A 27800-nucleotide genomic window follows, 5' to 3' on the forward strand; every position below is an offset into this window, starting at 1 on the left:
AACCAGGCGGGCAGCGCAGGCAGCCCTGTAGCTGACAGGCAGCGCATGCCTTCCTGCGAGGGACCAGTTCGTGAAAGGCGCAGTTCAGCCCTTAGTACCGTAAGCCGCTTACAGACGGAGCTAAAACTTTTGTTTGTGCAGATTTCAGTACTGTACATTAAAGTTTTGTTACAGCCTTTATGTTGTTTTCCTTGTTTCTTCCTGAGTCCTTAAGAAATTAAAATGGAGGATAGTAACGTCATGGTGGGTCTGTATCACACGTTCACTGAGATCAGGGTATCTCTTGCTCTCTCTCTCTGTATTTTGTTCCACGTCACAGTTAAAATACATGTCTTTAAGCAGTTTGTTTTACCCTCTAAATGCCTTAAATATATGCAGCAGTATTTCACAGCCCTTTTTGAGTCCTGTGGGGAGATAATGCAGCCTACTCAATGTTTCTAAGGGAAAAATAGACAAGCTTGAATAAATTTTAGGTGCTATAGACACATGCTTCCTCACTCAAAGAATGCTTCAGAATTTATTTTATTTCTAATATTAGGAGATAATTGTATTTAAAATTTCTTGTCAAACACAGTTCAAGCCTTCAGTGAGGACTTCTGGATGGGCCCATCCATATTTGGTCTGGTATTCCACAGCAAGTAGGCATTTCTTCCTCAATACATGAGTCAAAAGTAAATAATTTTCTGCAACATCTACAGACTGAATCCAAGATCAAGCTCAATGAGTCTCCACACTCTATTCCTTGGATGTAGTGGATGGTAAAAGTTCATATGTTTCCAAGGGGGAGTCTTCGCTCATGGAAGAGATACCTACTGAGGGTTAGTAGCACATTCAGCAGTGACAAGTACGCCAAGAAGTCCTTGAGCCAAAAATGGCTGTAGGCTAGGAGAGCATCAGGGAGACATCCAATACGAGCCAGCCCTGTGCTTAAGCTCTTCTTTGAGCATCCATCTCCCAGCCACTGCCAGGAGGGAGGGTAATGCAGGAGATGGGCCCCCCATCTGACCCGGCACAGATGTTCTGTGCAGCATTTCCCTCCCCGCAGTGCCTGCGGTAAACGCCCCTCCACAGCTCAGCAAGGATAAAATACTTACCTACCTTCCAGGGGCTTTGTGAAGATTACTTCTGTGTCTGTACAATGCTACATGAACACCATGCATTATGGCAAGCTCCCTGCTTAGAATATTTGTCACAGATTGTGAACTCGCACAGATAACGTTTGGTAGACTCTTTGAATCCAATTCTCAGGCCCCCGCTATAATTTACCCCCTCTTCCTGCTGCTTCCAGAGGGATAGAGAGGGAGCCTCGTCACATGCCAAGAACAGGCCCAGCGGTACGTAACTTCAGAGGCACTTCAGATGTTTTGTGGGTCCACCAGTATCTGGCTTCTTAGTGAGCTGACCAGGCAGAGCCTTCTGCCCCTGGGGAGCACGGCTAATGAATCTAACTCAAAACCTAGTCCCGGATCTAGAATCAAGTCAGCAGTGCCAACACAACCCTAATGGCACATGAACACCACCCATTGCGCTTCACGGGTAAGCGTGTGGTTCAGGCCCCATCCTTGCAGGGCCTCGCTGAAATGCAGGTCTTTGATTTGAGTTAAAAACGAACGCAGAGGGCAACTCAGTGACACTCTTCCCTCCATTTCTGAACCCACAACCGCTTGCTCAGCTTGTAAATCAATGGCGTGCGAGTCCCGGGGCCAGAAGAGTCGTGTCCTCCTCGTGCGGGAGGGCACAAGGCACAATTAGAGGCTGCTTCGACCCCCCGTTTCCTCAGAGAATGCCACCCCGGGGCCCCTCCGGGAGCTCCTGAGGAAGCCGGCGGGGTCGCCGCGTCGGGCGCAGCCCTCCTCAGCCACGGCCCGGCGAGCGGCCCCCGGCCCCCTGGAGAAGCGTCCGCCGCCTGTTTCGGCAGCGGGACGGCCACAGCCACGGCCACGCGCGGACCGGCAGCTGCCCGCAGCGGGGCCGCGCTGCCCACACCGGCCCCCGGCGGAGGGGCGCCGCGGCGGGCTCTCCCCAGCCCGGCGGCGGGGGCGGGCCGGGGCGGAGGCGGCCCCAGCGCGGCGGGAGGCCGCTCCTCCCTCCCTCCCTCCTTCCACCCCTCCCTCCCTGCCTCCTGCCGCCGGTCTGGGTGGGCAGGCGGCACTCGAGGGCTCCGCACGGCGCCGGAGCCGCTGCCAGCAGCTAGGCGGGCGGCGGGGCACATGGCATGTCTGATGGCGGCTTTCTCCCTGGGCACCGCTTCGGTAAGGCGCGCCCCGCCCTGCCTGCCTGCCTGCCGGCCTCCGCGGGGCCGCGGTGAGGGGCGGGCGGCTGGAGCGGGGCGGGGGGACGGAGCGAGGGCTCCGCGGGGCGCCTTCCCGCTCGCCCTGAGGGAAAACCGGGGCCGCTCGCTCCGGGGGGGGCCGGGGCTGCGTCCCGCCGCGGGGTGCCAGGTACGGGGTGCGGGGCAGCCCCCCGTCGGCGGCCGGGGTGTGTGAGAGGACGGCGGCGCACGGCGGGGCTTGACCGCTGGTTACCTCTGAGCCGTAGCCGAGGCGGGGGGATTAGCGGCTGCTCCGAGCATGCTCCCTGCGCCGCCGCGCCCCGGCGGTCTCGAAACGGGTTTGCGGAGAGGCCGTAACCTTTGCATAACGCCCGGGGCGAGCGGCACACGGCGGGGGTTGGAGGGAGGAATAGAGCCGGCGGGACCGTCCTGCGGCTGCCGTGCCCGGTGGGGGCGAAATAAAACTATGTCAGGAATAAATAAAACTGTAGGAACCCAACGAAGGTGTGAGCGCCGGCTTTGAGAACATACGCTGCTGGTGTCTGGTGCGCGGGGGGGTTGACATGGACGCCGGTTTGGAGCGCAGGGCTGCACGCACCCGCGGGTATGGCGGTGGTGTTGGCGGGTGCAGGAGGGTGTTGAGGTGTGTTTGGGGAGCAGCAGCCACGCAGGGCTCGGGTAAGTGTGTGGCTGTTGCAACCGCGGGAGGTGCCCACCTTTCCAGCAGCGAAGATGACCCCGCGGCTGGGAGCCGTTTCTGCGCCCCCCCGGCTCTCGGGGGACCCCTGGCCCGTAGCGGGTGGTCCCTGGCGGAGGCAGGCGTGTGACCGAGGGCTGGCAGGACGCCATCACCCTCGGCTGAGAACGGGCATTTCAGCCCGCTGCGTGTTTGAAAGGGTTTGTTTAATGTACCAGGAGCAAAAGTCTCCGGCTTCGTACCCGCAGGTGATGAGGTACGCAGAGACAAGGACCTTGTCCAAAGGATCTTTCTTTTTGAATTGATGTAAACTGGAGAAGCTCTGGCTATCACCTGAATACTCAAGGTGACCTGCTCATTGAAAGTTAGTTTTTGGATATTCCCTCTGACGTGCGAATGTGCTCAATGGTTCCTCTGAACCCAAACAGCTCGAGTGCCAAAGTAATCCTTGAAAACATTCAGGAAAGAATATTGTTAACTCCCCTTATCGTATTTTTAGTTAAGAGGGAGGTTCCCCTGCTTTAATTGTTCAGTTTTAGGATGTTTCACATTACTCTTGTTATGTTCAAATTACATACCATTACAGTCAACTATTTAAGAAATTGGGAGTAAGTGTTACTGGATACCTGACCTCTGGGTAGGTTGAAAGCACAATTAAAATCCCTTTCTTGAGAAAATGTGGTAAGCAGAGCTGATTTTACATCCAGAACTTGGGGCTTGTGCATGAAGGATGTGAAGACACTAGCTGTATAGTGGTTATGTAGGACTGCTTTTTAAAATATTTACATCAGTGATTACGTAGGACTGGGTTTTTTCATGTTTTTCATCAGCATTCATGACAAGTGACTGACTGAGCAGCACTGCTTTTACAACATAAACGGGAAGAACATGAGCGTGGCGCAGTGAAAAGGAGGCAATGTGTCTTCTTAGTTGCACTGGAGGATAAGTAGGGGAAGACAGTGGCATGACCTACAGCTCTCTATTTGGGGGTGTTCAACACTGATGCCTTGAAAAGTAGTGCAGCGCATATGCTTGCCAGGAGATACCTTTGGGGACACATAGATGTGAGGGAATGGAAAGTCTAGCACATAAGCCAGCTACAGAAGTCTCTTCCAATATAGATCTGCTTTAAAAGTACTAAATTTTCTAATAGGCAAATGTGCAGATGTTGGGCCCTGCTTATGACGGGGCCCAAACAACAGGTGACAACGAACAGCTTCTCAACTGTTCAAAATTCTGTTTAGCTGGAGAAAATTCACGATTGTTTTACTTCCAGCCTTATACACATCTGTTGATATTGGTGCAAGGTGCCCATGCAGATAAAAGGAATGAAAAAAGTTCAGATTTTGTGTGCGTAATAAAAAAGAAGAGAAAGGCAGGTGGCAGGCCATTGTCCTAGTCAGGAGAGGAGGGGAAAGAGATTCAGTCCAAAAATGCCAAGTGGAATTTCACTGAGTGCTGTGATGGGCAAAGCATAGTATGAGGTATGGCTGTAAGCATAAGGCATTGACCTCACAGTGTCAGTGGTACAAGTACTGGAGCAGGGTTTAATATGTTTATGTAGCTGATAAGATTTCCATTAGGGATCACTGTCAAGCAAGTAAAGTGTGCAAGGATTTTGGGTGGAAACTGCTGTGCTTTCCCAACAGACTTCTAGGAAAGAAGTTGTACTGTTCCAGGTTGCACGGTCTCCAGAACTATCAGTGCAGAGCAAATAAGGCACAAAATAGTACATTTTAAAACTTGCAGAAGTATAACTTGTGCAATTTCACATTTACAGAAGTATATGCTGATCCAAAGGAATAGGAGCTCTTAGACGTTTTGAGTGGCTGTCTTCTGACATGTCTGCATAACTGTTGGGCCAGCTCCCCTCCCCCTTCAGCTCTGTCCCAATACAAGCCCTGGAATCAGAGTAACTAGAACCGAATTCTTTGAGTGCATGAGAAGCCAAATACAATGGGGACTGAACTTGTAAGTGTATTAATCTGGTGCAAGAGCTACTCTGTTCTGAAGATACTAATGTGCTGTATGTATAGCCTTTGAGGGGAAACTGGTGGTAGAGGAACTGCCCTTTATGTGCTGCAAGTGCAAGAGCTCTTTCATCTCTTCTGTCAAGACAGTGGCAGAACAAACAGGAGATTGTTTTATTTTTTTTCCCTTTCATCTTTCAGTGCATTACTGTGCTGGATTCTTGTGCTATTTAAATAATAATTGTTCTAATGCAGAAGGTTTTGAAACGTGTTCCTAAACAGAAGTCTGTGAACTTTGTTCTCCAACTTTTCCCTCTAGAACGGCAGCAATTCTGCTTATACCATGGCTGAGCCAAAGTCAGTGTGTGTTTCAGTGGATGAGGTGGTCTCAAACAGCACAGATAACCAAGACATTCGACTGATGAATGGACATTTAAAAAAAGTGGACAATACCCTGACAGAAGCTCATCGTTTCTCCTACCTACCCCGCAGACCAGCTGTGAATATTGAGTTTAAAGAACTGTCATACTCTATCCAAGAAGGACCATGGTGGAGAAAGAAAGGTGAGGAAAACTTAATGTTTTGGCTAACATACAAACATTATTGCCCATGTGGGTGGTTGTGATAGGTGGAATGAGTCTGTTGTGGCTAGAGAAGCAAAGCGTGTAGAGGGAGCGTGTTTTCACAGTTGCTTTTTGCTTGACTTCTTGATATACCTATTGCCCCACAGCCGGCACTGGGGAATTTTCCCAAAGCCTGATGCAGTGGGGTGTACAGCCCCTTGCACTCTGAGAAACTGTAGATGCGGTAGTTTATACAACTGCTTATTTTTGCCTCCCAATTCTAAAGTATCTGAAGTAAATACAGTATTGCTGTGCTGCCAGATATCTGTCCTGTGATCTTGCATGTCTACAATTTATTGTTGTGTGTGGGTAGAGCATGCAGTAGTTTAAAGATGGGGGTGGGGGGAAAGAGAATGCTTTTTTTACTTCTGCGATTGGCTGTTTTGTGAAATGGTTATTTTTTCAGTACTCTTTCAGAACAGCAAGCATCTCAGAATTTCAGGAGGCATTTGAAACCAGGATAAAAATTATTCTCTTAAAATGCTGTGTTTGGAAATAAATGCTGTGAGTTATAGAAATGCCAGTCCATCCATGTCTCTCAGTGTTCTGTGATGGGTCTCCCTAAGCTTGCCATTTCTTTTAGCTGATGAAATCACTGGCTATTGCTACAGTGAAACCTGAGGTTTAGTCAAGGACCAGGATGCTCTTTTGCTAGCCACTTTGCTAATAATTCACAACAAAGAGTTCAAAGCCTACGATACAGGGCACGCCAAAATGATACAGATATTCTATGCATCTCAAGGAACTGAAGTGTTAGCACTTTCCTCTCACAATGCAGTTTCGCTTATAGCTGGCTCTGAGACAATTCTGGTGCTGATTTACTGATGGGAGTAAGGAGGGCATATTCAGCTCTCTTCTTTATATGCTTTTGGTCTATTCCAGTTCTGAAAGGTGGGTGTAAGGTGGCTCTATCCTTTTTCATCTGCTTTGTATTTGCTCCTTTTCTGCCTTCATCTGCTTTGTGTAGCCATGTGTTTCCTGGAGAGTTTTTGTTTCGTGTGTGTGTGTGTGACTAGTCATCTCTGAAAGGAAAAGTAGGTCCTGCAGTAGATTCCTGCTAGCAAGAAGAAGTAAGCCCAAGAGAAAATATTGAAATCTTCAGGAGAATTTTGTGTACTAAGTGACGTAATTGCTCTTCCTCAAGGAATTCTCTCTTAGTAACATAAATTGGTATGGTTGTGTGCTTTAGTTCTTTTTAAGAGATAAGCCCCTGCCAATGCGCTGCTCACCTGAGCCATACTTGATACCTGCCCTTGCTCTGAATCTATAAATCCACTGGCTTAAAGGTTCCACTTGAAATTGTTTCACAAGGTACATTGCTGCTGTCTGGAAATTGTGTCATTATCACAACATCAAGGCTTCAGTAGTCTAAAAATGTGTGGTATGAAAAACACCGGAGCTATGGCAGTGCTACTGTATGTGGACAGCCTGTGCATACAATTATTTGTTGAAGGATGTGCAGGCTTGAGGCTGTAATGGGTTTTTCAGCATCAAAACTGTACATATGCTCACCTGCCTTCATTTATCTACTTGCTAAAATTGCATGTAGCCAGACTGTCCACAAGAGAACAACTTGGTTTGTCAGCAACTTCCATACGTTCAAAATTATTTTTTATCAGAACAAACTCAAGGGTTGAAGTTTTTTTTCCTCTAAGAAATGGAACTATGCCAAGGTGTCTCATGTAAGATTTAAAAATTTGAAGTTTCTAACTGGATCTCTTTCTTTGGCCAGAAATAATTGAGGGGTTCTACACCAAAACCCTCTGTCCACATTTGCTGACATGTCTGAGTGACTTGGCTTGAACAAAATGGCACACTGTGGCAAAATGCCCTGCTGCTGCAAAGGACCTGTTGAGTAATTTAGCTCTAGGACATGGCTGTGGCTGTGTCACTACACTTAGATTTGAAAGAGGGGATTAAACTTTTCTGGCTATCTGTGAGCAGTTCATACTCTCCCCCTCCTCACCTGGTCTTGCACCATATGTCTTTCCTGAGACCACTAAGGACAGCCTCTGAGTGGCTGTGAGGCATGCTGTCTGCCAGCAGGTCTTGGCACTCTTCTGCTAGCCAAAGATCTAAAACAGACTTGGGAGGTGTACACTCGATGCCAAGCTGACTGTGAGCCAAAGTGTACTCTCGCTGCAAGTAAGGTAAATCACATAATGTGCTACCTTTAGAGGACATGGCCAGATGGAGGCAAGTTGTTACCCTTCTCAACATTGGTGAGTGCACAACTGGAATACTGTAGCCAGTTTTGAGCCCTCCAGATCAACAGAGATACTGGGAAGCTGGAAAGGGTCAGAGGGTTAAAAAATTGGTCAGGGGACCTATGAAGAGAGGCTGAGGAACTTGTTTGGTCTAGTGAAGGGGCAGCTGGGAGATCAGCTCATTCTGGCCTACAACCACTTAGAGAGCAGTTATAAAGACAGTGGAGACAAACTCCTGTCAGTAGTGCCAGATGATATATAGCAAGAGCCAATGGCCACATATTGCAGTTTGGGTGGCTTACGGTGGACATGAGGAAATACCCCTTCACCAGGAAGTTGGTGCAGCACTGGGACAGGTCACCCAGAGACAGCGTGCTTTCTCTCTGTGGGGGGGTGTAGAACATTTGGCTGGGCAGAACCACAGCTGACCTGATCTGGTGTTGGTGATCATCTTGCTTTGAGTAGAAGGCTGGACTAGGCGATCTCCAAAGGTCCCTTCCTTCTGTGATTCAGTGAATTGCTAGTCAGATTATAGAAACTTTCTAGAAACAAACTTTTCTCCCAGCCCCGTTCCCTACTCCAGGGACTGACCCAGTATATTGGTTTTAATAGAAAAGGTGTTCCATTAGAGGAATAGAAAATAGAATTGCCTGAATAGTCTCAAATGAAGGTAAGGACCAAACTATCGGATTCCTTGAGTTGTTTTAGAGGTTCTGCAAGTAGACTTGTTCGTGGGATTTCTAATTTGGGATATCTCTATTTAAAACCAATGGGCTTGTACATGAATGCATTACCTGTAAAACTATTCCGAATGCCTCTTACTGGTTTCTCCTCCAGTGGGAAACTGGGACTTTGCAGTGGGTTTTAATCTCTCTGCTCAGCAGAAGGGCAACATTGTGCCTCCAAACACTGATGGTTATTGTATCTTGCACTCCTTGTGAGATCCCTGTGCTAAGAGGATCTCTCGTTGCCCTTATGTTAAAAGTTCAAATTCACTTTTTTATGAGAAGAGTAGCAGAAAACACACTCCTGAAAGTACAAAGTCCACTGTAGGAAATGTAACTGATTTTTAAAAACAGCAAACTTGCATGCACAAGCTGAAAAAAATAAAAGGGAGATGTTTCTTAGTTCACATTGTTCTTGGGTGCTAGTCGTGGCAATAAGCGATAAGGGATGCTGTTACAAAAATGTGCCTTTTAAATTAATGGTGTTTCAATTCTGAAACAGAGCTTGGAAAAAATTTCTATGTCATTCTCCATGAATGTAATGAATTAGTTAAAACCTTTCATGAGTGTTGGATCACAAAGGGAGAAGTATAGTTTCCTTGCAAAGACAATTTGTGCCAACGTGTTGGAGAGGAATTCAACTAAAGAGCAACAAGAAGAAAACGTACTCCCTTCAGTAAAAATGGTATTGCAAAGTAATGTTAAGGTTAGGCTCTAAGTTAACAAAAGGAGGAATAATTAGTAATGCTGCCATTTTGTTCTGTACTTAGCTTTATTGTTCAGACAATGAAACTCATGGTATGTAACATCATTGGCTTTTTATTAAAAGCACAAAGAAACATGAATTTGCATAGCTTGTCAACAACAAAGAAATTAAGTCATAGTAGGCTTCAAATTAGAATTTTTCATTCGTGTCTCAGCCTTAAAATGCCTAATTTATCTATTAAATCTCATTTTCTCTTTAAAAATAACGAAGGGCATTTTCATTCTCAGATTTATATGATAAATGCTGCTCTACTCATTTTAATGAGGTTTTATCAAACTCATAGGAAGGACTGGTATGACTCTCGACCTGATTCATTCATGGTGTAATTCAAGTCAGTGGTATTAACAGGGGAGGAATTTGGCAGGTGAGTCCTTGATCAAAGCAGCTGTATGTAACCCATTCCGTTCAGTAGGAGTTCCTAAACAGTATAGGAATTTGGAAAAGTTTATAGAGGTAAAAGTTTCAGAAGGTCTCAGATGACTTTTTCCCCATAAAGCTTTTAGGGAATTAGTCAACTGGTAGAATCAACTGTTTCTTCAGTTTTGAAGAAAAGAGATAGGTAAGTGACTTGATCCAGATCTTGTGAGGTTAAGGATCTTCCAGAACTGAAAATGTGTCTCAGTCTTTGAATCCAGTCTATCATCAAGCATGTCCAAGGGGTCTCCTGCAGGTCAGCCAGGTTCAAGACTTGGTTAAGAAAGCTGCAGGACTCCTGGAGTAGAGACACTGTGTTGTAAGATTAAGACAAACTGGCAAAGCCAGGAAAAGGAAACTTCAGCACACAGAGAAATAACAGGCCCGCTTATTCTGAGAATGCCTTCTCTTTTCTTTAAGGACGAGGAAGCCAGCTAGCTTGGAGGGGAAGAGAAAGAGGAGAGTCCTACATTAGATCCAGTGCGGGCTCCTTAAATGTGGAAAAGCAAGATCTGCAGAGCTTCAGAACAAAATGTGGCCAAAGTTTCACTATCTTGTTACAAAACAATTTATCTAGGGGTTGAGAAAGAGATCTGATGGTGGATCTTACTTTGGCTTCTGAACTGTTAGTTTAAACCACAGTTTGAAATGCAAACCACAGAAACATATTGGTTTTACCAGTTTATAGAAAAATTATAGACGTACAAGTTTTAATACTGGGACTGCCTGAAAACTGTTTGCAAGAGGATTTTGGGGAAAAGTCAGTGCCTTAGGTTTCTGCCATTTTTGTTAAAAGCACCATAAAGTAATCTGAATAGAATGAGTGATTTGGGTATAAAATTATGGTTAGTCCCAAATACGAAGAGGGCATGAAAAGTACTCTGGAGCCTTCTGTCTTGGTCAAATTCATTCAGCTTTACTTTGAAAAGGTATATACATTCTGTACACCCACCAAATGACATTTATTCTTTTGTTTCTAGGTGGTTTTGTTATCATGTAGGATGGAAATGGAAATATTGTTCCTATGTTACTTGAGTGCATCTGGGAAAAAAGTAGTAATAAATTGGCTTTCAAAACTCCACAACTCAGGGATTACTTTTTTTTCTCATACTTGTCAGTATTCATGGTTAATTAGGCAACATTTTAGTTGGAAATTTCTCTGTTGTTATTTTAGGACCGTAATGACTCATCTGTGCTGCGTTCAAGTGTAAGTTCTGGTAGGATTTGGTCTTTAGTAACCTCTGAGGGAACAGGCTCCAGCCGGTCAAAATGTGACTGGGTATTTTTATGGAGCAGTTTAGTACCAGTACAGAAATTCCTGCTCAGCAGAAAACGTGGTGTTTCTGTTCTTTTGGGTTTGTTGTAACCGCTCAGACCCTGTGGAAACAACCAGCCAGAGAGGTGCTGTCTTTTCTCACAAGGTTGCTTAATAGCTTTGAGATTCGGCACAGTGGAGGGAGAGGAATGAAGGACCCGCTTATTCTGGATGGCTCTGTTGTGTCTGATGGGGAAACACGGAGTGTTTAGCAGGTTGCTTGATATTCATGAAACGTGAAAAGTGGCCGTCACAGTCCGAGAGAGTGTCCTCGAAACAGCTACCTACATTTCAGCTAGGAGGGCTGGGTATTATGTTAATACTGATCTCTGCATAAGATGGAAACTTAACCCGCTGTCAAATCGTCAGCAGGGATTTAAACAGGCTGGGTTTTACTGATTTGCTTCGGTGCTCTGTTACCAATTAGTTCTGGTACGTGCGCTTGGACAGACCTGTTTCTTTTTCTTTAGCTAGGCTTTTTTCACCGCATCCTCTCTGTGACTTCATTTAAACGATTTCACACAAAACGCCACCTCCCCCACCCCCATGGCGGTATCTGAAACCCCAGATGAAAAAGCGGAGGGGGGTGGTGGTGAGGAAGGGAGGATTTGCCCGGAGTTATTTGCTGACCCTGGCAGGAGGAGCCGGAGGCCGCCCGTGGCGGTGGCCAGCAGGTGCAGTGCGGTAGCCGTGCGGTAGCCGTGCCGCAGGGCCGGCCTGGCCCTGGCCCGGCGGGGTTACTGGCGGGCGTTGCCCGGCAGTAACCCGGCGGTGATGCGCTGCGCCCGCCCCGCCGCCCGGGCCCTGGTTGGCTGCGCCAGGCGCTGTTGCTAAGATGGGAGGAAAAGATGCTGAACAGTAAGAGCAAAGCGCTCTTTCCGAGAGAGGGTTTGGGTTTTGTGGGTTGGGTGCTTTGGTTTGGGGTTTTTTTTGCCTTTCTCTGACAGATGGGTTGTATTGTTTTCGTCCATTTTTGCCTGCTTTGTCTGAGAGCGTGTTTTCATCTCGGAGAGCAGGACGTATGCAAATTAAGATCCATATGTTAGAATAAATAAGTTAAACTCGTTGAAATGAACTGCAATACTAGTAAAAAGCTCTTTAAGCAAATATTTTGTGGATTCTTTTTCAGTGACTTAAAATTTTAGAAAAATTGATGAAAATGAAACATGATTTTTAGCAGAGGATTTCTAAATGCATGTTTCAACCTTGATAAAATCCAGGCAGTTTTTCTTTTAACACTTAAGCTGTCTCAAGATGGTAAAACATATACTGAGTAGTCACTACTACTGGAACAGTTCACAGCATTTTATTAAGTGATACATAACTCTTTCTAGAGTCTTCTTGCATGGGTTGTATAAAACAGAGATTACTGGGGACAAGTCTTGGTCAGCCCCTTTGTCTGATCTTTCTACTGTTTCCCAGCTGAGTAAGACCTTACTGCAGTGTTACTTGTTTTCCTCCATGCGGAACCCATTGTTATTGTTGTGGGTTTGGTGTTTTGTCTTAGGTTTGGGGTTTTTTTTTGTACCTGAAGCTTGTTTTGGAAATGTGTGTGAGTTTGACTTGGTGAGCTTTGGTCACTGAGCCTTTGTGTGAGTAGAACATATTTTTGTTCTTTCTCTTTGCCTTATTATTTATTAAAACTAAACATTGTAGTGGCCTGACTCATTTTCATTCTAGCTAATGTTTTAATACAATACATTTTATTAGTTGCTGTTATGAAAACTTGTGGCTGAGGAAGGAAGTTTTAGAGAGATACCAATTAAAACATTTCAAAATTTATATGCCAGGGAAATGGTGATGGCAGTGGTGATGATGAGTTGTCAGGAGTTTGAGCTATGGTCTCTGCTGTTTCCATCTCACAGTAAGCATGTGCTGGGGGGCTGGCTGTAACTCGCCCTGACAGCCCTCCACTACAACTTTCTGTAACACTGAGTGGGATTTGATGAAATGCTTTGCTGTCCTCTGCCCATATGCAGTCATGTCTTGTTTGAGGTGTTGAGGAGGTAGAGACAGCATGCACCATCATATGGGTGTACTTTTTTCATATTTCAAAGTAGAATTCAGTCCATAGTCTGAAGATAAGTCTGAAGGAAGATAAAGCAAGAGTTATTTTGCAGTTGAAGGCTTCAGCCATCAGATGGCTGATCAGGGTTTTCCATAACCTCAGTGAAAGGAAAGAGAAATCACAAAAGCAACCAAGAATAGAAGCTAGCTCAAGAGTAAAAATACTGTTGGAATCCATTTTTACTTGTGTATTTACATACCATTTTAGAAAGTGCCTTCTGGAAGCCCATGGGGTCTAAACGTACCTGCTTAAGGCAGGTCTTTTGTTCCCAGAGGATTTAGTATCTCAGAGTTCAGCTCTGTATTCTCTAAGAAATTAATTGCTTCACACTTCCCTGTAGCATTCTTCCTGTAGGTAAACTGACTGGCTTTGGGAAGACAGAGTTCAGGGAATACGATACTACTCAAAATGTGGCAGACCCTCACAAGTAATACTCAACTGCATTATAGTTCACAGCTGTACCCATTAAACTGATGGTTACTTTTCTCCTCTATTAGAAAATGGTGTTTGGTCTTACTATTAAAATAAACATCTCAAGACCTACTCCAAATAACATGCAAGGAGAATCCCAGCAAAATTTACATAATAGTTTAGCACAGGGGAATGAACTGATTTGGATGTAAATTTAACACACTGCAAACTGAAGGGTGGGCGTTCAGTCTCAGGATGAATGTCCTTCAGGCAAAACCTAAATGCATTAGCCAAAAAGGCCATGCCTTAACCCCGGAACGTCTGTGACTAGCACACTCTTGTGGTGTGTGAGGATATATGTCTAACGTAGGACTGGGTTTTTGACAAAAATAAGGGGGGAGTTTAGGTCAGCTTGCCATTATACGAAATCTACCTCTGACAGCAGGTAGAGCTGAATGCTTGGGGAAGAGTTCAAGTGCAGGCAAGTGTGTAGTAGTGTTTCCCTGGGTTCTTGCAGCTTGCAGCTTGGAGGTTTCCTGAACTATGTGTAGTATCTTTGTGTTTACTAGCTCCCGATGGATTTTTCTTTTGTAAAATCATTCACTTGCTCTCTGAACCTAAGCAGACTTTTGGTGTTCACGCAGTCACCTCACTATTTCCTCCGTTTTCAAATCACTCAGGAGTAAGGTGAACAGCACATAGCCCGGTAAAGATTCCCTGAGACTCAGGGGTAAGCTTTCTTCGTTGATTGACCACCGACTCCTACTCTTTTGTTTTCTGTTGCTTGATCTGCTTTATAATTTATTTGAGAACCGGGTATCTACCTTGTTGTCAGATTCCTTTATTTAAGAACTTTCATAAAAGACCTTGTTGAAACATGACATGCATGTAAGATGACAAAATGGTCCTCCTCGTTTAGGTATTACTTCCAAAAGACATGACATGCAATTTATATTACCAAATCTTGTATCAGAGACTTCTGCAAAAGATATGTCTTTTTTTCTCTGTCAGAAACTTTGGGACAGTAACAGGCTGAGATGTTAGTGGTTCAGATTGCCTGCCCACTGTGCCAGCTTTGAACCTAGAAGCTATCAATTTTTGTTTAACACCATTGGTACAGAGGACAGCAAAACCACCAGCCCTTACTTAGACTGTACCATGTGGAAAATTTAGTTCTCTAGTATGAAGGTAATTTACAGGCACAGCTTTAGTGCCTGGGACTGGCAGAGTCCTCCTCATCAAGCCCAGGACCAAGCTGTAGCAGGCATCTTCTTGACATCAAAGCCTATGTTAATTAGGAAATGGAAAGACTGGGGGTCCCCAAATCCATCCAAATGTAATCACTTTTTCACCAACTTTCAAATACATGAAAATAAGTTACAGCATAATAAAATATATATGGAAGAATTACTGCCCTTTTCAACCAATTCTTTAACTTGTTCATCCCCAAAACATGATGTTAAGTATGATGGAAAATACATAGAAGGCCAAGCAATTTTGGTTGTTTTCAGTAACTATTTGAATCTTAATACCTTTCTACATGCAGATGTTCTTATATATTTCATTTGTTCCTGAAATAATTATCAGGAGGCCTGTTGAAATATCCCATTGGTGATGATTCAGATATTTGAAAAAAGCTCCCTCGTGAATTATGTGCTTTAGCGCAGACGTTCGAGTTTAATTTGGCCTTTGGATACCTTGTCTCTTAGAAAAGAGATTAATTCTTTTAGACTGAATATTTGATACAGAATGTAAGTGGTAGTATAAAATACAGGACTAGTGCCGTGTAAGTGTCTCTGGAATAAGGACAAAATACTTGTGTCTAGGAAATGGTGTGGTTGGAGACGCATGCTGAAATATGTCTTGAGTCTCACTGTGGGAACCTTTGTAACTGCGTTTCCTGATTGGACTTTCTTGTCGCTGTTAGGCTTGTATTCTCATTTACAGTTCATTTAGACTTTGCTGATTTCAGGGTGAGAAACAGATGCACTCTGAAGACTTAATTCTCTTCAGAGGGGATAGGGATGAAGCAGTCCAAATTCTTATCAGGAAGAAGTACATGGAATTACATAACAGTTGAACTGAGTTAACCGCTTGTTTGTTTGTTCGTTTTTTGTTATGTATCTGTTCCAAAGAAAAATAAATGGCAGAGACCTTGGCTTTACAAGATAATTTACCATCTGCCTCTCATCTAGTATCTACAGCCTACAACTTTTGTGTAAGAATCATATTTCTTCCTGCCTTGCATGTTTAGAATAATAACAAATGTTGTTTATAATTGCAGTACATCTGCTGCAGGACAGAGGAGAAGATGGAACATGCAGTGGTCAGGTTCCTGGGTAAATGAGAATGAGACCTCTGCTCTGTCTCTTGCTGATCTTCAGAGGGTAGGCTTTTATGTTAGACAAGAGAAGAAAGAAATTTCAAATGAAGTGATGCACCTAGATAATATGAAATTTGAAGGAAAAAATAATCTGAGGGTTTTAATACTTTTGTTAAACAGTGGAGTTAAATTCTGCCCTGTTGCATCTGGTTTGTGCTTGTGGAAGCAGTCAAGTGGATGAGGCTGCACCAACAGAGCATGGCTAGTATAATTTTTTAGTCATGATCCAGTTATTACCTCAAGTGCTTCGGAAATTAAACATTCTAATAGCACCAAAATGACAGGTCTAGAATTGGTAAATGAGTACACAAAAGGGTATTGAAGGTAAATATTTGCTATTAGAGGAAAGACAGTTATTTATTCTGGGTCAAAAAGCCATAAACGTCAGCCAGCTTATTGAATATGGAGGCCCAACTGTCTAAAATAACTATTTGAGGCTTACAGAGCTGAAGCCTGTGGGTGGCTGTCTGGGACTGAGTTTCTTTTCCTCCACCACTCGGAGAGGTGAAGGTCATATGCTGCCACCAGAGAAATGTGAGAGTCAGAAAGACAAGGAAAAATGTGGAGGGGTGAATCTATACACATCTGGCCATGAAAAGTTACTCTCTTGGGTTTTGGTTTTGACCCTGAGTCTTGCAGAATTGCTTGAAGGAGAATTTGCTCCAGAAGAGCAAATTGACAGTAAATACATAATAAACATGCAGATGCTAGATCAGAGACCTTTCTGAAAACCAGTTGGGTCAGATCTGTTTTGTAATCAGAACTGCAAGTTCTTCACAAGAAGTTAGCAAGAGTTTCCAATTGTGGTGATCGTAAAACAAGACCATTGGCAGTAGCTGAATCTGGTAGGGCGTCAGGACCCAAGGAGACTCCTTCTGCTGCAGCCCAGGTGGTACATGGCAGCCTCGGTTCTCTATTTACAGGTCCAGTTAGTAATGAGGCAGGGCACGTATTCCCAGTAGGCAAACACATGCACGTCCTTACATGCCGTACACTCAGCCAGCTGTACGGACCAGCACAAGGACAGGAGACCCTTTACGGCACCCAGCTAAACACAGACAGCACTTTTATAAACCTGACCACTGCCGGTGGCTCGCTGCCGTTCCTCCCCACTGGCTGCTTGTGGGTTGCACATGCACACAAGGCAGGTCTCTCCACTGGTGGGTTTTGGACACTGTCAGTCTGGTCACTGGCCCAGACTCTGGTCTCCTCCAGTTGTTGGTACCTGGACCTACAGGCCCTCAGGTTTGCCACTGCTCACTCCAGTGGCTGACACACAACCTTCTGCCACTCACTGGTGAGTCCAACGTGATATTTGCTAGCATTCATGCACACGGCTCACAGTGGAGAGAGCATTCACGCAGTAGATCGTTGGGAATAGTACTTAGCAGGACTACAGGCTGGACTGTGGTGATCAGGGGCAGGGCTCGGTCAGACAGGTGTACTGACCAGCTGCCTGTTTACATGTGTCTGGCCCCTTTAATCCCCTTTACCATCAGTTTTCTCAAGCTTGTTCATCCTCAGTCCTTGATCCATCCCTTTCCCTGACTTTGCAATTCTCCCAAGCATCCCGTGATAAGTATTTCTCACTCTTTGTGATTCCCATAGCTGCCTCATGACTGGTTTTATACCATCCCAAACTTCTGTTGCCCCTGCATGACATTGTGAGTCCTATTCCCCAGCAGGCCATCATCCTCTCTCACTTGCATGGCGTTCCAGGGAGAAAGTCTCCCTGTTGATGCATCTTGGTGGTCTTTCTTCCAGGAACAGTGGTCCTGTCCTTTTCCTTTGAGCATCTTGATTCAGGGGTTGCGTTTGCACTGAGTAGGTTAGCAGCATTGGTCCTCAGAGCCTCAACACAATCTCTGTGCCTAGTGCGACTGGCCTTTTATCATGTAGCTGAACAAAGACCATTTTTAGACCTTCTTGTCTGATCTGATTTTTCTAAGCTTTCTGTTTAAAAATAAATGGAATAATGTGTCTGGCCAGCCACTTGTTAAAGCACACAGAAAGTTTCACTGTGATGTAGATCATCATTGAGGTGGAACTCACACTGACACGTTTTTACCCTCACATGTAAAAGTTTCAGTAAAGTTGTGAGTAACTGCAAACAGGGAATTGAGTTGCTGCCACTTGTGATTATAATAAATCAGGTTCTGCTGTCTTAAAGGCTGAGTTGTGACTATGTGTGCGAGCTGCTCTATTAAAAACAGGGGAGATTCAACAGACATTGCTGAAGAAGGCTGACTATTTGGTTTCTTGTCTGGGAAAAAGATGACATAAACCTCAAGGAGAAATATGTTACCTGAAGTAGTCACAAGACCATGGACCCTGGGATTACTGTAAGACTGGGTGTTTCTAGAGAAAGATTGTGTCTTGTCCAGTAATAGTATGACACCTGGGGATACCAAAAGAAAGATGAAACTTCAGAACATACATAATAACACTTAACATATTTACTCTTTAACCTCCAAACAGAGGTATTATCATCAGTCTCCTGAATCCCATATACTCTAAATACACCATGTACACAATATAAAACCAACCAAATAAATAAAAATAAAGTTGGCCTTTCCATAGAGGGCAGGGCTGTGGCATTTTAACACTCAGCATTTCATTCTTATTGACAGGTAGTAAAACTCCCCAAGCAAAGTGAGTGGGGGCAAAAAGTGGCACACATTCTGCAATAAATAAAGCTTTGAAGCCAACCTACAACTCCTCTCAGACGTTCATACTATACCACTTTAAAATTACAGGGCCAAATGAACCTTGAAATCACTTCAGTGGCATAATAGATAGAATTTACCCAAGGAACAGGTATCGACAGTCTGCTAGGAGTGTTGTCTTATGATAGAACATTTTGAACCAGATTCATCCCTGATGTAAATTAACTGAAATGGATAAAGCTGGCTGAAGGAATAGTAAGGCCTAACACCTAAAAGACACTTTTTCACTCATTAGTATGGTTTACTGCTAAAACTGCATTCTAAAAAATACAGAAGCTAATGCAGTTCATGTGAAATATCAGTGTTGAATGTCAACCAGTATGCTCTTGGAGCCAAACTAGACTTTTGACTACCAGAGTAATAAAGCCAAGGCCATCTTTTTCCCACTCCCACCCATCACCCACAGTTTTAACCTAAGCAAACCCGTCGTGACTTGGTTTCCAACTCCTGTCCAGATATTCAGCATTACAAATGAGAGAGTGCAAGGCATGTTTATATGGTCGTGGAAATGTGTCAGGAGACATCATCCAATATAGGCATCTCAAAGCATCAGAGGCCTCCCTTTCAGAGTACAAAGAGTGATGTATTGCTTCTTACCAAGATTTCTAAATTTTCTGTTTAGTAATCTATGAGTATATTGTATGTGCATTGTCTTTATATATATATAGATAAATATAATGTATATATATAGACACAATATATTTATATGGATATGTGTAAATGTGTGTGAGTATATCTATGCATACATATTATCTCTGTTTTCATAAATATATGTGTATATATGCACATATGCCCATACACTCAGGTATATTTATTTATGTACAAAAACTGGCTTTATATCACTATAACAAATATTTTGAAGATAACATTTTTATAGAGTTTTATATTGCCTCTCCTTTGTAGTGACAAGATGATATAATTACAGAAAAGCAGTAACAACCTGATTTTTTTTTTAAATGAAAAGCAAAAGTATAGTGGTTGCTTAGAAGTTGTTCAAGTCTGTTGCTACTGGATTAACAGCATAACAAGCTAAAATAGCAGGAAAAATGACTGTAAAATGGAAGCTCCTTTATCCACCTGAATGCCAGTGGTGTAAAGAATGGTATAAAGAAAAGACAGCATTTTGCTGATGCTTTTCAGTAGGGACTTACTGCATTACATAAGTTGAGTAATTTTCTGCTCTCAGTCATTTCTCTTGTAATCAGATTGCTTGTGCTTTGTTCTTGTTTTCTTTAGAAGTTGTAAGAAAGAATGGGTTGGAGCTCTCATGTGAGTCAGTGGAGGGTCCAATTCATACATGTTTGGGTAATTTTGCCTGTTTATAACTGCTGACATCATTGTCTGAATTTCCTTCCTTATTAGCTGAGTGTTACTGCAATGCACTTCCCTGCTGGGTGTAAAGGAGAGTATGCTTATGCGCCAGATAAACGTGTGCTACTTCTGTTAAGTTTGAATACTGGTTTGATGGTGACAGAAGACTGGAAGGAGTGTGTATCTTGGGGTGCAGAAGGAAAATACCAAGTTTTTATGTAAACTAATGGGAACATGTGCTTCGATTTGCAAGAGTCACTGAGAGAGTGATGCAGAGAACAGGAATATGGTGAAGATACTCTTCTGGCTGATTTTCTTGGGGGCTAGAAACGTCCCTTGGTTGCACCAGGGAAGGCAAATCACAGCACCCAGGATCCACAAATGGAGGGCACTTCCCGGAAACAGCTCTGTGCACGATGTGGGTGTCCATGTTCCCTTGTGGCTTCATTTGCCTTCCCTGAGCACCTCTGATGTGGGGAAGGGAAAAGGCTGGTGAGGGTGTTGCCTGGCTGTGGTCAGCCTCAAGAGGATCCACACTGTGTACCCCTCACACCTGACACATCTCAGAGGTGTGAGCAGGCATGCTCCATGGTCTGTTCTCCACAGGGATAAGGGGAGTGGGATGGGGGTGGTAAGAGCTGTGGTGTTGTCATTGTCTTTTTGCTAGCCACACTGGCACTAATACACCTTGGGATTTGTGTGAATTGCCCAGTATGTTTTAAAAGATTGTCTCTCCTGTCTCCTCTTCTCCAGCTCCACTAATTATCCACACTTGTAGCCATTCTGTGCAAGTGCTGATACTAAAATACATAGGAAGAAGTGGATCCAGATGCTTCCAAGGTGTTTACAACTGTACACAAGGAAAGGAGATTGAAAATACAGTCAAGATTAACCTCTCTTTTTGTATTGCAGTATCATTATTTAATTAGATCAGAAGCAAAGCCCTGCAGCTTAGTCAGTATTAGAGCGTAGGCACCCATTTCAGGAGGAAGCCTTTGAGAAGAGCAATCTTCAGCCGTCCACCTACACCGTTTTCTTTGTGGCTTTGCAAGATGGAAAAAGTGACAGATGTAAACCTCCCCAAAGGCAGTTGCATGTTCTCCTTATGCATATTACCTTTAACAAGACTTCTGCTCCCCTGAACCACTGACACTTGGACAATCCTCATGGGTTGACCCTTGTCCTTGCTGTCCCTGGGCTTCCAGGGCAGAGACAGCAGCTCTGCTGGAATTCAGTGGGTCAGACCCTAACGAGAGGATCTGCTGATTTTGAATCATCTGTGCTATTTTATTACAGGCACAGGTAGCCTTTATCAGGGAATTAGAGCCATGATCCAGATAAGCTGTATGGAGAGGGAATGGGAGGGAGCGAGGAATTCTTCCCAGTTACCAGAAAAGGTCCTTTACCTGAACAAGGGCTCTTGTTACCCAGTAGTTTCTCTGCCTTACTGCAGAAAATGCCCAGGATCATTTAAATATATGGAGATACTGCAGCTGGATCTGTTGCAACATGATTCATAGGTCCCATTCTTTGGGTTTATATATGTTGGGACTCATGCCTGACTCTCTGATTCTGGTTCTGCGTCAGTTTCAAAATGACTTTCTGGTTTAGGTTGAGCAAACATCCCTCTAGAAGAGCGTGTCTTGTGCAGTTTTCCCCAAGTGTTCTTCTAACATAACAGATGGTGGGATTTTTGTGGGCAAAGCCAAACTGTGGATTTGATTAAGTTTTGAATTTACCACTCTATGTGAAACTAATCCTGGTATGACCTTTGCTTTACTGACATATAAGTGTCTTAGAGCAGTGCTTTGTGTTCCTCTAGGAAAACATACTGTAGCCAGCCCTTTCATTGTATTGGGACAATTTATCATCAGCAAATAAATGGAGAGTGTGGGAGAGAATAGAATAGATCAGATTCTGTCCCTACTCCAAGATTTTGGTCTTAATTTTTGACGTCAATTGACTAAGAACATGGGACCGTGAGTCTGACCAGGGCTTGTGGAGGCTACTGTGTTAACAGTAATATCAACTGTAAAATACACAAGAACTCTTACAAATGTTACAAATACAGAAGTGGAAACTCATCTGTTGAGGGCAGATAGTAGAGCTTAAAAGCAGTTTGTTTCGTTTCACTCAAGTCTTCATTGGAAGTGGAGTGGTGACTCAGTTTTAACACGTACATACAGAAATTTTAAAAAGTAGTAATATGTTGAAAATGTTGTGATCTGATGACAGAGCAAGGTTCAGAAGTACTTCTGCTAGTACCCAGATTGTTGCATCCCCTCTCAGCATAATGTAATCTCACCTGTTGGCACAAAGACAAAAAAGACACAGGTGATGCATTCACCACTTGCACGTAATGATCAAAAGCATTTAGCTAGCACTGAAATGAAAACTAACAATATTAGAGATGTGCTTATTTTTCCATTTGCACACAGGCTACAGCTGTTATTACCTTCCACAGTTCTGTCATATACATTTAGAAAAAATGGCATGAAAACTTTGAACTTGTGCATCTCCCTTACGGCACTGAATGCACTGCCTATAGAAGGACTGTCTGTAGCCCGGCAGACTGCAGTTGCTTTATCACTGTGTGTAATGAAGCTGCTTATCTCACAATAAGATTTTAAATTGCGGTTAAGTATATCAGATATTTTTAAAAACATGGATTGCACGAGCCATTATACCTTATAGATAGTAGACCACATTTTTTCTTGGGCATCTCATAGCAATGAGAGACAAGCTGGACAGTCAGATTCATCTAGGTCCACGTAGGTTTCTACTGTGTAAGAGACCGTGTCCAAGTTGGACGACAACCTAGGCTCTCTTTATAGAGAAAAGATTTCACTGATGGTCAATGGAGTGTAAGTTACTATTCATCTCATCCATAACAAGCTGAACAAGTGACTTTCCACATTTACTAGGAGTAACTAGGTGGGGTGACCCACACAGGTGCTCCCTCGGTCCCTGCCACCAGAATAGGGGAGAGAGTCAGAATAGCAAAAACTGAAAACTCATGGGTCGAGATCAGGACAGTTTAATAAGTGAAGCAAAGCTGTGCACACAAGCAAAGAGAAATAAGGAGTTTATTCACTGCTGCCCATAGGCAGGCAGATGTTTAGCTGCCTTCTGAAAAGCAGGGCCTCACCATACGGAACGGTCACTTGGGAAGACAGACGTTGTAACCTCAAACACCCCCGCTTCCTCCTCCTTTCCCCCAGCTTTTATTGCTGAGCACAATACGGTATGGTATGGGATATCCCTTTGGTCAGCTGTCCCATCTGTGACCCCTCCCAGCTTCTCGTGTACCTCAGCCTACTCTAAAAAAAAGAAGGCCTTGACTTTGTGCAAGCATTGCCCAGCATTAGCCAAAACACAGTGTGTTATCAGTACTGGTTTAGTCACAAATCCAAAACACAGCACTGTAGGTAGGGGCTGCTCTGAAGAAAATTAACTCCATCCCAGCCAGACCCCATTTGCTTACATGCAATTGTTTACATTGTAGATATTTGCAGCTGGTTAAGATTAATCCCGTTTTGAGATTTTGAGTTCCTGATGTATCAGTATTTCTACATGGAAGGTTTCCACCTTCCAGTCTTTGAATCTTGCAATATTGCCATGTGTCCGAATTGTCATGAATCCCCTGCTTTTGATCCCTTAGCCTGTGTCAGCTACTGAACTAGCATAAACCTGTGCTGCTGTATTCATTTTAGTGGTGATGTGTTGTTTTACAGGAACTGAGTCTGGAGAGTTCCTTTGGTTTTTAGGATCAAAGTATGTGTTTTGAGGCGATATGGATATTGTTCTGTGTCTCTTCATTATTTCATTTAAAGTGGCAGTATTTATGAGGAAAAACATGTAAACAGCCTGGACTCATCTCCTTTTTCTTTCCTGTTTGTACTTGTGTGTTAATAGGTAGCATAGATAAATGACTTACAGAAGTGTGTTAAGCATAGGTAGACCAGTCATATAGAAGTCATACAGTAAGAGAATAAAGAAACCTCAGGAGACAAGTCAAGTTTAATTTTCTGGTAATGTATCCAACTGGCATTTTTTTGAAATGTCATTGTCAGTTTAGTTGGTGGTCAGGACAAAATGGAAACATGCTGTCTTGACTTTGGAAAATGTGCATTTTGAAATATGGTTTACAGGGACATCTAATTTAGAAGGATGTGAGAAGTCCGACACTCTTTATGTGAGTCTCTCTTACTAGTGATGTACATGAGTCTTCAGGCCATTAATGTAGCTAATTTCTTTGGTGGACTTCCAATTTGTGGAGGAAGCAACTGCTTTCACTACCAGATTTTTCATGTCCCAACAGACCAGTTGGATCAGCCAACATCCAGCTTAAGTCTGTCCGTGGCTTAGCTCTTGCCTTTACATTGAACAGTTGAATAACCTAATTGTAAAGGACAAAAAGTGTCAAAGGAAGTTACAGGTGTGTTGTGCTTTAAAGCCAGCCAGCAGCCAAACACCATGCAGCTGCTTGCTCACCCTTCCCCACCCCTGGGGAGTGGGGGAGAGAATTGGAGGGATAAGGGTAAGGACACTTGTAAGTTGAGATAAAACCAGTTTAATAATTGAAATAAAATAAAATTAAAATAATTATAATAATAATAGTAATAATAGAAAATACAAACAAGTAATGCACAATGTGATTGCTCACCACCTGCTGACCAGTGCCCAGCCTGTTTCCAGCTAGTGATCACAAAGAAGAGAGAATCCTGAAACCATAGTCCCAGAAGCAAGAGTGAGCTTCCTAATCAACCCTCATCTATATACTGAGCATAATGTTACATGGTATGGAATATTCCATTGGCTAATCTGGGTTTGTTGCTTTGGCTATGCTCCCTCACAGCTTCTCGTGTACCTGTGTGCTTGCAGGACATGGGAAGTTGAAAAGTCCTTGATTTCTTAGCAATAACTGAAAACATCAGTGCATTATCAACATTCTTATCATACCAAATCCCATACTGAATCCAAAACACAGCACTATTCTAGCTACTAAGGAAAAAAAAAAAAAGCTTGTCCAAAACCAGGACAAGGTGTTACTGGGAAATGGACCAATGCAGAGAGAAAATATAAGTGAAAGTACTGTTAACACTGATGGTCTTCTGATGAGCCTGTAGTGAAAATCCCTCTGGAGATTTCAATATTGTCTTTTTGGTGGAAAATGGTACTGCATCAGAGTGGAAACATGTTGTTTCTTCACTGTATTTTTCTGACTACATTTTCATGGAGACTTCTTAGGTCAAGGATTTTCTAGTTAGAGAAAACCCAATCGAGCTGATGACCAGGGCACTTGAAAATGTAAGAGATCCCACTTGGAGTTCTTGATCAGACTCAAGGACTTAGACTTGGTTCACTCTCATCTCAGTGTGTTCTGCTGGCCACTGCAATGACTTGTTACTGGTTTGTAAAAACCACAACCAAACAAAAAATCCACCACCAAAACTCAAAGTTGAGTTTTCTGTCTGCCTCAGAATAAGAACAAAAATGGAAGCTTGAGGTGGAAATTATGCTTTTGTGAAATGAGTTATTGCTTCCCAACTTGCTTTACTAATCATTTTGTAGCTAATTTAGGAAAGACAGGATTTCCAAAATGCTGAATGACTCTGATGCCTTATTTTAGCATGTCCTGAAATTGTGAATTGAAGTTCATTAGCCTTTTTTTTAAACTTCAAATAATTTTAATGTGTGTGTTTGAACTTTTTTAGTATGTGAAATAAATGTTAATCAATTTGATGATACTTATACTGCAATCTAAGTGCATCTGTCAAATGATTATTTCTATTTTGCGTGTGACATGTCAAAAGAGTTTTCCTCTTGAAAACTCATCTTTACATGGGACTTATTACTGATAAAATATTTAATTGCTTAGGAGATATTGTTAGCAGCAAGAGTCAAGCTTTGTTCGTGCTACTCTATAAGCTTCAGCTAATCCATAATATAAAATGTAGGTCAGCTGGAGCTTTTTAAAACAGATGGAAATTTGGTAGTTTATGGTAGTTCAATGGATGTATGTCCTCGCAAGGCTGCCAACTTTTCCAGTTCCAACTTGCAAAAAAAGCAGAAATCAGACTGCTGAAAGGCGCTCATTCTAACTCATTTTCATTCCAGAAGCAGCAATGCCCTGTGCAGTGGGTTTTGTTTGTAACGTATTCAGCACTGACATGCTACAGAAGATGATAATTAGTTCAGTGGTGTTTAGAGGATTTTATATTTAGTTTGCTGACAACGAAAAGTATTTTAATTTGGGCAACTTCATTAGTGTAAATAATCAAGAAGAGAGATAAAAACACAGTTGTTCTAAGTAAAATGCGAGAACTGGGGGTAATCCAGGGTTTATTTCCGCACACACTTCAGGTTTTTCCTCTATTTTTACATTCAGGATCATAGGTTATGTCTGTTACTAGATTAGTGCTAGAATGAAGTAAATATATTATCCTGTGTTTCTATTTCATAAAAGTCTTGAGAGTGTTGAGGAGAAATGGGCAGAATCAGTATGGCTATTTCTGAAAATAAAAGTCTCCTAGAATACATGCTCCAGCCATTCATGTGGCTGGCCACAGGGATGTCCCACTGCTGTAGGAGCTTTTTTAGCCTCCGTGGTTCTTCTGAATGTGACTCCTGTTCTCATTCTCTGAGCTTTTCCCATTTTGGAGGCTAATTGCTAAAGTTCCTATCTGTGTCTCTGCTCCTGGGTGTATATAGTAGAATTAAAGATTCACTGCATGAGTTTAAAATTTACTTTTTTTAACACCTCTGGTACTCTGTGTGTTTCAAAGGGCCCTCCAGGGTCCAAGCATTGCTGAACCTGCCTGTGGGAGAGAATGGGGTGGGAGCAGTGGGAATGTGGAGAGGTAGAAGAGCTTCTTGCAATTTGCAGTGCAGAATTGGTTTAAGAGGGTGGGAAGAGGCAGGAGAAGGGTGTGCAGGAGTTGTTCAGAAGGTCAGATTGCTTCGGTGCTCAGCACTTACTTGTTCTCCAGAGAAGTTCCTCCAACAAACTGTCATCGCTATGACAGTTGAATAAGACTGCTGTGAAAAACTGCTTTTTGTTTGGAGTCAAATGTAGTATTTTGAGTTACTGAAGCTGACGTGTGAACTGTGATTTTTTTTTTAAAGGTCAAACACCGTGGCAGCTTTTAAATTGCAGTGACCAGGACTAAAAACAATTTTCAAAACCCAAGAAATGTGACTGCTCATGTCTATAAGGACTAGGGACAAAATGCTGTCTTGTGAGCATGTAAATCATTGCAGAAGTCTGTGTTTTAAACAATGACTCTTGTTTCTAATAGTCTGGGGAAAGGTATGTTTTTTCACTATGCAGTTTGCAGGAGACATTTCATCACATTCCAGTTCAATCAACATTTTATGTTTGTGATAAAGTTTGTGATAAAGATGTATACAGAAGTATTAGGGAAAGCTTTTCTTTACACACCAAGCTCTTTGGACTAGATACTGCCATCAGGCCCAGCTTGGAGGAAGGAGGTGCTACATAACTTCATCTGCTTCTGGTGTAACTCTAGAAAGCCCCAGGGCCTTCCTCTCAAGCCCTTACACAGGTAGGTAGGAGGAGAGAACCAATTTTATTTTCACTTTTTTTTTTCTTCCTGCTTTCTTGCTCTGTGCATGCATGTGGGTGGGGAGATGCTGGGAGGAGGAAGGGAGAAAGCAACAGTAAAAAATGTGGTGACTCTGAACATCAACACAGGAGACCCAAAGTAGGCTTTGAGGGAGGAAGGGTTTCTGTCACCGTCGTTGTAGAGTGACCCAGCTGGATCTGCACTTCAAAGTGAAGGCAGATGGGGCAGTTCAGTTCGTAACAGCTGCTGGGCTATTTTGGACTATCTCCTTGAAGATTTTGTTCAAAAGGGAAGGGATGTTGGGAAGGGTTCTGGTTTTATCT

At 43.3% G+C, this 27800-nt stretch overlaps 1 protein-coding gene across 1 annotated transcript in view; it reads left to right on the forward strand.

Annotated features, from left to right (window-relative positions):
- The first annotated feature begins 2132 nt into the window (after positions 1–2132).
- ABCG1 (ATP binding cassette subfamily G member 1) overlaps positions 2133–27800 on the forward strand; it is a 61520-nt gene continuing 35852 nt past the window's right edge. The window contains exons 1-2 of the mRNA XM_074814425.1: positions 2133–2252; positions 5259–5502. Coding sequence (XP_074670526.1) covers positions 2211–2252; positions 5259–5502 — 286 coding nt within the window. The 5' untranslated portion in view covers positions 2133–2210. The remainder of the gene's footprint in view (positions 2253–5258; positions 5503–27800) is intronic.

Source organism: Strix aluco, chromosome 2, assembly GCF_031877795.1.
Source record: "Strix aluco isolate bStrAlu1 chromosome 2, bStrAlu1.hap1, whole genome shotgun sequence".
Taxonomy (NCBI): Eukaryota; Metazoa; Chordata; class Aves; order Strigiformes; family Strigidae; genus Strix; species Strix aluco.